We start from the raw sequence: 12,148 nt of genomic DNA on the forward strand, positions 1-12,148 counted from the left end.
GAGGGAGGAGATATGGGAACATACGTATATGTATAACTGATTCACTCTGTTATACAGCAGCAACTAACACACCACTGTAAAGCAATTATACTCCAATAAAGGAGAGACCTTCAAGATGGCGGAGGAGTAAGACGTGGAGATCACCTTCTTCCCCACAGATACATCAGAAATATATCTACATGTGGAACAACTCCTACAGAACACCTATCGAATGCAGGCAGAGGACCTCAGACTTCCCAGAAGGCAAGAAACTCCCCCACATACCTGGGTACAGCAGAAGAAAAAAGAAAGAACAGAGACAAAAGAATAGGGATGGGACCTGCACCTCTGGGAGGGAGCTGTGAAGGAGGAAAAGTTTCCACACACTAGGAAGCCCCTTCGCGGGCGGAGACTGCGGGTGGCGGAGGGGGGAGCTTCGGAGCCGCGGAGGAGAGCACAGCAACAGGGGTGCGGAGGGAAAAGCGGAGAGATTCCCACACAGAGGATGGGTGCCGACCGGCACTCACCGGCCCGAGAGGCTTGTCTGCTCACCCGCCGGGGCGGGCGGGGCTGGGAGCTGAGGCTCGGGCTTTGGATGTCAGACCCCAGGGAGAGGACTGGGGTTGGCGGCATGAACACAGCCTGAAGGGGGCTAGTGCGCCACCGCTAGCCAGGAGGGAGTCCGGGGAAAAGTCTGGAGCTGCCTAAAAGGCAAGAGACCATTGTTTCGGGGTGCGTGAGGAGAGGGGATTCAGAGCACCGTCTAAACGAGCTCCAGAGACGGGCATGAGACGCTAAGGCTGCTGCCGCCACCAAGAAGCCTGTGTGCGAGCACAGGTTACTATCCACACCCCCCTTCCGGGGAGACTGTGCAGCCCACCACTGCCAGGGTCCCGGGATCCAGGGACAACTTCCCCGGGAGAACGCACGGCGCGCCTCAGGCTGGTGCAACGTCACGCCGGCCTCTGACGCCGCAGGCCCGCCCCGCACTGCGTGCCCCTCCCTCCCCCCCGGCCTGAGTGAGCCAGAGCCCCCGAAGCAGCTGCTCCTTTAACCCCGTCCTGTCTGAGCGAAGAACAGACGCCCTCCGGCAACCTACACGCAGAGGCGGGTCCAGATCCAAAGCTAACCCGGGGAGCTGTGCGAACAAAGAAGAGAAAGGGAAATCTCTCCCAGCAGCCTCAGGAGCAGCGGATTAAAGCTCCACAATCAACTTGATGTACCCTGCATCTGTGGAATACCTGAATAGACAACGAATCATCCCAAAATAGAGGCAGTGGACTTTGGGAGCAACTGTAGACTTGGGGTTTGCTTTCTGCATCTAATTTGTTTCTAGTTTTATGTTTACCTTAGTTTAGTATTTACAGTTTATTATCATTGGTAGATCTGTTTATTGATTTGGTTGCTCTCTTCCTTTTTCTTTATATATAGATATACATTGCTTTTTCCTTTTTCTCTTTTTGTGAGTGTGTATGTGTATGCTTCTTTGTGTGATTTTATCTGTATAGCTTTACTTTTACCAGTTGTCCTAGGGTTCTGCTTTCCGTCTTTTTTGTTTGTTTGTTTTTAGTATAGTTTTTAGTACTTGTTATCAGTGGCGGATTTCTTTATTGGTTTGCTTGCTCTCTTCTTTCTTTCTTTCTTTCATGATTATAATTTTTTAATTTTTAATGATATTTTAATAACTTTATTTTATTATTTTTTTCTTTCTTTCTTCTTTTTCTCCCTTTTCGTCTGAGCCGTGTGGAGGACAGGCCCTTGGTGCTCCAGCCAGGAGTCAGGCCTGTGCCTATGAGGTGGGAGAGCTGAGTTCAGGACATGGTCCACCAGAGATCTCCCAGCTCCACGTAATATCAAACGGTGAAAGCTCTCCCAGAGATCTCCATCTCAACACTAAGACCCAGCTCCGCTCAGTGAGCAGCAAGCTACAATGTTGGACACCCTATGCCAAACAACTAGCAAGACAGGAACACAACCCCACCCATTAGCAGAGAGGCTGCCTAAAATCAGAATAAGATTGCAGACACCCTAAAACACACCACCGGATGTGGTCCTGCCCACCAGAAAGGCAAGATCCAGTCTCATCCACCAGAACACAGGCACCAGTTCCCTCCACCAGGAAGCCTACATAATCCACTGAAACAACCTTACCCACTGGGGGCAGACACCACAAAAAACAGGAACTACGAACCTGCAGCCTGCAAAAAGGAGACCTAAAACACAGTAAGTTAAGCAAAATGAGAAGACAGAGAAATACACAGCAGATGAAGAAGATAAAAACCCACCAGACCAAACAAATGAAGAGGAAATAGGTGGTCTACCTGAAAAAGAATTCAGAATAATGATAGTAAAGATGATCCAAAATCTTGGCAATAGAATGGAGAAAATACAAGAAACGTTTAACAAGGACGTAGAACAACTAAAGAGCAAACAATGATGAAGAACACAATAAATGAAACTAAAAATTCTCTAGAAGGAATCAATAGCAGAATAACTGAGGCAGAAGAACAGATAAGTGACCTGGAAGATAAAATAGTGGAAATTAACTACCGCAGAGCAGAATAAGGAAAAAAGAATGAAAAGAATTGAGGACAGTCTCAGAGACCTCGGGAACAACATTAAATGCACCAACATATGAATTATAGGCGTCCCGGAGAAAGAAGAGAAAATATTTGAAGAGACTATAGTTGAAAACTTCCCTAATATGGGAAAGGAAACAGTCAATCAAGTCCAGGAAGCACAGAGAGTCCCATACAAGATAAATCCAAGGAGAAACATGACAAGACTCGTATTAATCAAACTATCAAAAATTAAATACAAAGAAAAAATATTAAAAGCAGCAAGGGAAAAACAACAAATAACATACAAGGGAATCCTCATAAGGTTAACAGCTAATCTTTCAGCAGAAACTCTGCAAGTCAGAAGGGCGTGGCAGGACATATTTAAAGTGATGAAAGGGAAAAACCTACAACCAACATTACTCTACCAAGCAAGGATCTCATTCAGATTTGACAGAGAAATTAAAACCCTTACAGACAAGCAAAAGCTAAGAGAATTCAGCACCACCAAACCAGCTTTACAACAAATGCTAAGGAAACTTCTCTAGGCAGGAAACACAAGAGAAGGAAAAGACCTATAATACCAAACCCAAATCAATTAAGAAAATGGTAATAGAAATGTACATATTGATAACTATCTTAAATGTAAATGGATTAAATGCTGCAACCAAAAGACATAGACTGGCTGAATGGATACAAAAACAAGACCCATACATATGCTGTCTACAAGAGGCCCACTTCAGACCTAGGGACACATACAGACTGAAATTGAGGGGATGGAAAAAGATATTCCATGCAAATGAAAATCAAAAGAAAGCTGGAGTAAATTCTCATATCAGACAAAATAGACTTTGAAATAAAGACTATTACAAGAGACAAAGAAGGGCACTATATAATGATCAAGTGATCAATCCAAGAAGAAGATATAACAATTGTAAATATTTATGCACTCAACATAGGAGTACCTCAATACATAAGGCAAATGCTAACAGCTATAAAAGGGGAAATCAACAGTAACACAATAATAGTAGGGGCCTTTAACACGCCACTTTCACCAATGGACAGATCATCCAAAATGAAAATAAATAAGGAAACACAAGCTTTAAATGACACATTAAACAAGATAGACTTAATTGATATTTATAGGACATTCCATCCAAAAACAACAGGATACACTCTCTTCTCAAGTGCTCATGTAACATTCTTCAGGATAGATCATATCTTGGGACACAAATCAAGCCCTGGTAAATTTAAGAAAATTGAAATCGTATCAAGTATCTTTTCTGACCAAAATGCTATGAGAGGGCTTCCCTGGTGGCGCAGTGGTTGAGAGTCTGCCTGCCGATGAAGGGGACACGGGTCCGTGGCCCAGTCTAGGAAGATCCCACATGCCACGGAGAGGCTGGGCCTGTGAGCCATGGCTGCTGAGCCTGTGTGTCTGGAGCCTGTGCTCCGCAACAGGAGAGGCCACAACAGTGAGAGGCCTGCATACCGCAAACAAAACAAAACAAAACAAAATCCTCAACAAAATACTAGCAAGCAGAATCCAACAGCACATTAAAAGGATCATACACGATGATCAAGGGGATTTATCCGAGGAAAGCAAGGATTCTTCAATATACGCAAAACAATCAACGTGATACACCATATTAACAAACTGAAGGATAAAAACCATATGGTAATCTCAATAGATGCAGAAAAAGCTTTTGACAAAATTCAACACCCATTTATGATAAAAACCCTTCAGAAAGTAGGCAAAGAGGGAACTTACCTCAACATAATAAAGGTCATATATGAAAAACCACAGCCAACATCGTTCTCAATGGTGAAAAACTGAGATCAGGAGCAAGACAAGGTTGTCCACTCTCACCACTATTATTCAACATAGTTTTGGAAATTTTAGCCACAGCAATCAGAGAAGAAAAAGAAATAAAAGGAATCCGAATAAGTAAAGCTGTCACTGTTTGCAGATGACATGATACTATACATAGAGAATCCTAAACATGCTACCAGAAAACTACTAGAGCTAATCAATGAATTTGGAAAAGTAGCAGGATACAAAATTATGCACAGAAATCTCTTGTATTCCTATACACTAATGATGAAAAATCTGAAAGTGAAATTAAGAAAACACTCCCATTTACCAATGCAAGAAAAAGAATAAAATACCTAGGAATAAACCTACCTAAGGAGACAAAAGACCTGTATGCAGAAAACTATAAGACACTGATGAAAGAAATTAAAGATGATACATATAGGTGGAGAGATATACCATGTTATTGGATTGGAAAAATCAACATTGTGAAAATGACTATACTACCCAAAGCAGTCTACAGATTCAATGCAATCCCTATCAAACTACCAATGGCATTTTTCACAGAAGTAGAACAAAAAATTTCACAATTTGTATGGAAACACAAAAGACCCCGAAGAGCCAAAGCAATCTTGAGAAAGAAATATGGAGCTGGAGGAATCAGGCTCTCTGACTTCAGACTATACTACAAAGCTACAGTAATCAAGACACTATGGTATGGCACAAAAACAGAAATACAGATCAATGGAACAGGACAGAAAGCCCAGAGATAAACCCATGCATATATGGTCACCTTATTTTTGATAAAGGAGGCAAGAATATACAATGGAGAAAAGACAACCTCTTCATTAAGTGGTGCTGGGAAAACTGGACAGCTACATGTAAAAGAATGAAATTAGAACTGTCCCTAACACCATACACAAAAATAAACTCGAAATGGATTAAAGACCTAAATGTGAGGCCAGACACTATCAAACTCTTAGAGGAAAACATAGGCAGAACACTCTATGACATAAATCAGAGCAAGATCCTTTTTGACCCACCTCCTAGAGAAATGGAAATAAAAATAAACAAATGGGACCTAATGAAACTTAAAAGCTTTTGCACAGCAAAGGAAAACATAAACAAGATGAAAAGACAACCCTCAGAATGGGAGAGGATATTTGCAAATGAAGCAACTGACAAAGGATTAATCTCCAAAATTTACAAGCAGCTCATGCAGCTCAATATCAAAAAAACAAACAGCCCTTTCCAAAAATGGGCAGAAGACCTAAATAGACATTTCTCCAAAGAAGATATACAGATGGCCAACAAACACATGAAAGAATGCTCAACTTCACTAATCATTAGGGAAATGCAAATCAAAACTACAATGAGGTATCACCTCACACCAGTTAGAATGGCTATCATCAAAAAATCTAGAAACAATAAATGCTGGAGCAGGTGTGGAGAAAAGGGAACCCTCTTGCACTGTTGGTGGAAATGTAAATTGATACAGCCACTATGAAGAACAGTATGGAGGTTCCTTAAAAACTAAAAATAGAACTACCATATGACCCAGCAATCCCACTACTTGGCATATACCCTGAGAAAACCATAATTCAAAAAGAGTCATGTACTACAATGTTCATTGCAGTTCTATTTACAATAGCCAGGATGTGGAAGCAACCTAAGTGTCCATTGACAGATGAATGGATAAAGAAGATGCGGCACATATATACAATGGAATATTACTCAGCCATAAAAAGAAACGAAATTGAACTATTTGTAGTGAGATGGTTGGACCTAGAGTCTGTCCTACAGAGTAAGGTAAGTCAGAAGGAGAAAAACAAATACCGTATGCTAACACATATAAGTGGAATAAAAAAATAAAATGGTTCTGAAGAACCTAGGGGCAGGACAGGAATAAAGACACAGACGTAGAGAATGGACTTTAGGACACAGGGAGGGGGAAGGGTATGCTGGGTAGAAGTGAGAGAGTGTCATGGACATATATACACTACCAAATGTAAAATAGATAGCTAGTGGGAAGCAGCTGCATAGCACAGGGAGATCAGCTTGGTGCTTTGTGTCCACCTAGAGGGGTGGGATAGGGAGGGTGGGAGGGAGATGCAAGAGGGAGGAGATATGGGGATATATGTATATGTATAGCTGATGCACTTTGTTATAAAGCAGAAACTAACACACCATTGTAAAGCAATTATACTCCAATAAAGATGTTTAAAAATAAAAGGATTATGATATTAAAAAATCTGTTTTAAAACTTTGCTTACTTAATGTGTATTTTAAATTTTACTTTTTTTTTTTCTTTTTCTTTTTTGCGGTACGTGGGCCTCTCACTTTTGTGGCCTCTCCCGTTGCGGAGCACAGGCTCCGGACGCGCAGGCTCAGCGGACATGGCTCACGGGCCCAGCCACTCCGCGGCATGTGGGATCTTCCCGGACCGGGGCAAGAACCCGTGTCCCCTGCATCGGCAGGCGGACTCTCAACCACTGTCCCACCAGGGAAGCCCTAAATTTTACATTTTTACAAAATTCATCTTTTATGAAAGTATATGTCCCTCCAGCAAACTGGGTGTATTTCATCCTGGACGTAAGAATATTAGTGTGACACGTGAAACTAACACAGCATTGTAAGTCAACTATACTCCAATAAAATTTTTTAAAAAAGAATGTTAGTGTGACTTAGGAAATGTCAAATAGATAAAGTTAACATTGTAAATATATAATGTTAAATTCTCTCAAACTGCCAGGTAGATAGAAATCTTCTTCCAGCTTAAAAAGGTGTAGAATGGGAAAATAATTCAGGATTGATCTTTCTGACTGCTTTATATTAAGTGTAACGAGATACTATTTGAAAGAAAAATGGGGCAATTCAATAGTCAAATGCTGAATTACATATTCTCTTCTCCTCACTTGTTCACAGAGATAGCAACTGAATAAAACTTTGAGAAGACCGTCAGAGTATGATAGTTTTTGGGGAAATGATCACTGATCCTGAGTACCTACAGGCCAAATTAAATACAACCCATTACATTATCCAGGTAGAATAAGGATTAACCAAAGTTTACTCATTCTTGCTTAGTTAGATCAGAAGATGCTAGTGGAGCTACAGAATGGAAGTTTCATACAGTCCAACGGATACTCACTGGCACACGAGATCCAGGTCTCCTCCGAGGGGCTGGCCAGTCTCTTCTTCCATGGAGATGATGGGCACTGCCATAAGGTGTCAGGCCCTTTAGGACACTGAACATTGTCCACCCACATGTGTCTGGACATCGTCTTGTCTGAAGATGCAGGGATGATGCTCCCTTTGTCCGCACAGCCCAGCTGCCTGCATACCACTCCCACCGTGGCTGCAGACATGTTACTCTTGCCAACGCTGCCCCAAGCTCCATTGTAAAAAACTTCCAGGTGTCCTGCACAGGTATCTCTGCTGGTTTCACTGATGAGTCTCAGAGACATGAACTCTGGGGTGAGATACAGAGTTAGCAGTTTTAAATCTTTTCTGAAGATTCAGAGGACTCTCTCCCTTTACTCTGATGTGAGAATGGATTTAAAAATAGGTACGATACATTAGTAATTTCATTCTAGTAATTCTTTAGAAACTTCTGGATGATTTGGTAGATGTTGTTAAAATATAGTATTTGTTCTATAAATATTTCTGGTTTTCTAGTCTTGGATTTTGTAATTAGAGACCTCTTTAAAATGCCAACAGTGATTCTAAGTTGACTTCTAAATCTTAATCAAAGGCTCAGAGCCTTTTATGAATTACGTAGTTTGGATTTTTTTCTCCCTAAATTACTGTACTTTTAGCTTTCTAACCCTATTCTGTTCATTTTTTGGCAGTTGTCCTTGATAGTTAAAATTTATTGAGATACTCAGCCACTAAAACCAATGTTTTATATACATTTTCTTAAAATGAAATATTTCCCTTTCTGACACTTCACAATTTTGTTGTGTATGTCCTGTACCAGATTTACGTCACTGAATGTGATTGATAGCAAAATCTCTTCTGGCGTACAGAATTTTTCACTTCCCTAAGTCACAGAACTCTTTTTTCCCCATACACTACAACTGAGTACATTTCTGTACTTCACAATGCTTTCTAAAATCTTACCATGTATACAAAACAAGAGCAGTGTCCTGTTATGGTAATTTATCTGTCATTAAAAATTACTTGGGCATGGTGATTATCTTCTTCTCTGTAGAATGTAGCACCAAATGTACTTCTGCTGTCCTTTTTAATCTACTTTATTAATACAGCTATCATCAAGTGGTGCACTAAATCCTTACCCAACATCCAGCTCCACATATGTTCATAAAAGAAATTATGATTAGTTTTGCTGTCATTTTCATGATATGCAAACTCACTTCTGAATTTTTCTCTTTCTGATATAATACTACCTTGCACATGAGGTAGCACTAATTCATCAAATCCACACTTCTGGCAGCCCGAATCTCACAAGCGTTCCCTCTGAACCTGTATTTTAGGGAATTTGCTCAGATTAATATCCTTCACTACCCTTTGCCCCACCTCAGTCCTTTCTTATACAATTATAATCAATTGTAATTATGCAGAACTTACCTGAGCAGATAACTCCTGCATCCTCCTTATGCCTGCAGTTGTGCCGCCCCCAGCCATGGGAATGGCATTGCCAAATACGAGATTCTTTTCCATTACAGTTCACCTCATCCAGCCAGATGGGCCCTGTTCCTTCCCCAAAATGAGCAGAACCGATGGCATTAATGGCCCCTCCACAGCCCAGCTGTTTGCACACCACGTGGGCATCATTCAGGTCCCAGCTGTCATCACAGATGGTGCCCCAGGAGCCCTCATGATAGATCTCTATTCTCCCAGCACAACGCCCGCCTCCATTTACCAGGCGAAGTTGACCACTCCCTGCAAAGAGAAAATAAAATATAAATGCATTTCTAAGGATTTTGAGATCATTTTCATAGACTGGTCACTGATTCTTACCTATGCAGGGAACACCACTTTCTTCTGAAAAAATAGAGCTTGTTGGGTCCGAGGATGATAAATTGCACGGGGGTAGCGTCTGACTCTGGTTTCCTGCAAACACCAAACGTCATCAGTCACAAGAGATACAAAAAGTTGGGGTGACGAAAGGAGGTCAGCTGGAGTGTTCAATAGGTGAGCTAGGACAAACATAGCTTTAGAGAAAGGTGGATGGGTCAACCAGGCTGGGAATGAATCAGGTACTCTGAGAAGGCACATGGTTAAGCACTAAATAATTATGAGGCCCATGAAAATTAAGTTTACTTTCCCTCTAAAAAGATAAATGAAGTTAATATTCTGGCACACTTCTCATGATCCCTCAAAATGGATCACTCCCTTTTACTTCTGTCCTTCGCTATAGTTATGCCCTCTCTTAAGGCACACCACCGTGGGAGAGGCTCATCGTTGGCTGCCCTTTTTCTCTTACCTGAGCAGATTACAGAGGCCACTTGCCCCAAAGAACACAGCGATGCACCCAGAGCAGTCATGGGACAATCTCCCATGTGCCGCTCAGTCCCAGTGCAGTGAAACATGTGCCTCCAGACCTGCCCACTTCCTTTCCCAAAAGGTGCTCCTCTTGGGGTAGAAAGGGCAACTCCACATTTAAGCTGCTGGCAGAGAACATGAGCATCTTCCATGTCCCAGTGAGAGTCGCAGAGAGATCCCCAGGTCCCAAGAATCTTGAGCTCCACTCTTCCCTCACATGGGGACTTGCCATGAACCAAGCGAACTTCTGTGTATCCTGAAAGGAGACAGGGCTTTAAAAAGAAGTCTGTGACTACCTAACCCTACCCTCTTCACAGTATGGGAACACGTTGAACATGTGCTCTGGGTCTCACTTGAGCAGACTACTCCAACATCCCTGCTGTGTCTACAAGTCCCGTCTGGGCGGGGTGCTACTGGGCAGAGTGAAAGATGGGACTCGTGCCCCTCACACTGGAATTCTTCAGCCCAGATCTGTCCGTTTCCTTCTCCAAAGTGAGCTCCCCCCAGGATAGAGACGACTGTGCCGCATTGTAATTCCCTGCATAGCACGCTGGCCGCTTCCAGAGAGAAGTCAGAATCACAGACGGTGCCCCAGGTGTCGCCATGTTTCACTTCAACACGACCAGAGCAGGGAATGTCCCCTCCGACTAGTCTGGGTTCCCTGTGGGCTGAAAAATAATATTTCAGTGAGAGAGAACATGATTCCAAGATTTTCCTTCATGATGAGAGTGAGGCAGGGAGTGAAAAGTGAGAAAGGGAAGCTATTCTCTCCTCTTGGCTTTTCTGCCTAGAGTTCGGCTTAGCAAATTCCAGACCTCCCCATCCTTCATTGGACCACTTCATCGGAGACAATTCTGGAACTTTGCCTCCTGGAACCTGTAATTCCTGGAGCATGATTACTCTTTCCTTTCAGTATTTTGCCTATATTAAGCATCACATTGGAGACCACAGATAATGGGTGTCCATTCTCTCTACTTTTTAGCCCTATATGCGGTCCTTCACCCAAGCGGTCTGCCCCAACCATTTCAAATGGTTCTAGGTAAGGATTTTTAATATATCAACACTTCCTGTTTCCAAAATGAACAGCAGACCTCTTCTTCCCTGTCACACTTGACCCGAGATGCTCCTTTTCCCTGTTTTCTCCTCCTTCCTTCCTGACAGTGCTTTATCAGAATCTTTCGTGTGTTCCCCAACCAAAGTTCTATCCTCCTTTCTCATCTTCTCAATGGACATCTTCTCTTAACTGCCAATAAATATGTTTTCATCTATACATTTCTCTTTAAATTTATATGTATAAGCAGATCTACTTGGACATCTGGAACTTAAGGTGTTCAAAATGGAATGAATTATGTACTGACAACCCCATTGTATTCCTTACTCAATTAATGGTGTCCAGGACCAAATTAGAATCACCTGAAATTGAACCCCCTTTATATCTCCCCATAAAACATGGTAATAATGATAGTAGTGAATATTAAAGTGAACACTTATCTTGTGTGTGTGTGTATATATATATATATATATATATATATATGGCATTTTAGTAAGTATTTAACAAACATTATTTCATCCTTACAATTGCCTTAGGGTATAACTATTAATAACATTCCAGTTTTACAGACAAGGAAACTAAAACATAGAGAACTGTAGTAATTTGCTAAGGTCGCACAGCAAATTAGCGAAGGGCCAGGATTTGAAGCCAGGCAGTGTACTAGAGAGCCTAGAATCGTGATCCCCTACAATACACTGCACATGAAGAAGCCACCAGTATGTGTCAGTCTTCCAGCATATTTTCCCTCCATATTTATAGTTACTTTGATGTAATCTGTCATCATATGTCATGTAGACTTTTTATTTATTTATTTAATTTATTTATTTTTGGCTGCGTTGGGTCTTCGTTGCTGCACGCGGGCTTTTCTCTAGTTGCGGCGAGCGGGGGCTACACTTCGTTGTGGTGCACGGGCTTCTCATTGCAGCGGCTTGTCTTCTTGCGGAGCATAGGCTCTAGGTACATGGTCTTCAGTAGTTGTGGCTCATGAGCTCTAGAGCGCAGGCTCAGTAGTTGTGGCGTACAGACATAGTTGCCCCGCGGCATGTGGGATCTTAGTTCTCCGACCAGGGATCGAACCCGTGTCCCCTGCATTGGCAGGCGGATTCTTAACCACTGTGCCACCAGGGATGCCCTGTCATGTAGACTTTTGCAATAGCTTCCTAAGTGGTCTCCTAGCTTCTAAATCGTCTTTCCAAGAAATCTACACCATGACCATGAGTGTATTATTAAAGTTCAAATATT

General features: G+C 42.1%; 1 protein-coding gene and 1 long non-coding RNA gene across 5 annotated transcripts in view; one reads left to right on the plus strand and one right to left on the minus strand.

The window, feature by feature from the left end:
- LOC111176715 (uncharacterized) overlaps positions 1-7,765 on the plus strand; it is a 28,938-nt gene extending 21,173 nt beyond the window's left edge. For all 3 annotated transcript variants that reach the window (XR_016394865.1, XR_016394866.1, XR_016394864.1), the window contains one exon: positions 58-7,765. This is a non-coding gene — a long non-coding RNA (uncharacterized LOC111176715). The remainder of the gene's footprint in view (positions 1-57) is intronic.
- Positions 1-12,148, minus strand: part of CD163 (CD163 molecule) — a 34,665-nt gene that overhangs the window by 6,816 nt on the left and 15,701 nt on the right. For both annotated transcript variants that reach the window (XM_022577488.3, XM_022577489.3), the window contains exons 7-11: positions 10,209-10,523; positions 9,797-10,111; positions 9,331-9,423; positions 8,938-9,252; positions 7,499-7,819 (exon numbers count right to left, since the gene is read on the minus strand). In XM_022577488.3, coding sequence (XP_022433196.2) covers positions 7,499-7,819; positions 8,938-9,252; positions 9,331-9,423; positions 9,797-10,111; positions 10,209-10,523 — 1,359 coding nt within the window. The remainder of the gene's footprint in view (positions 1-7,498; positions 7,820-8,937; positions 9,253-9,330; positions 9,424-9,796; positions 10,112-10,208; positions 10,524-12,148) is intronic.

The sequence above is a fragment of the Delphinapterus leucas genome, chromosome 11, assembly GCF_059928025.1.
Source record: "Delphinapterus leucas isolate spDelLeu-1000000601 "Yukka" chromosome 11, BTC_Dleu_Yukka2, whole genome shotgun sequence".
NCBI lineage: Eukaryota > Metazoa > Chordata > Mammalia > Artiodactyla > Monodontidae > Delphinapterus > Delphinapterus leucas.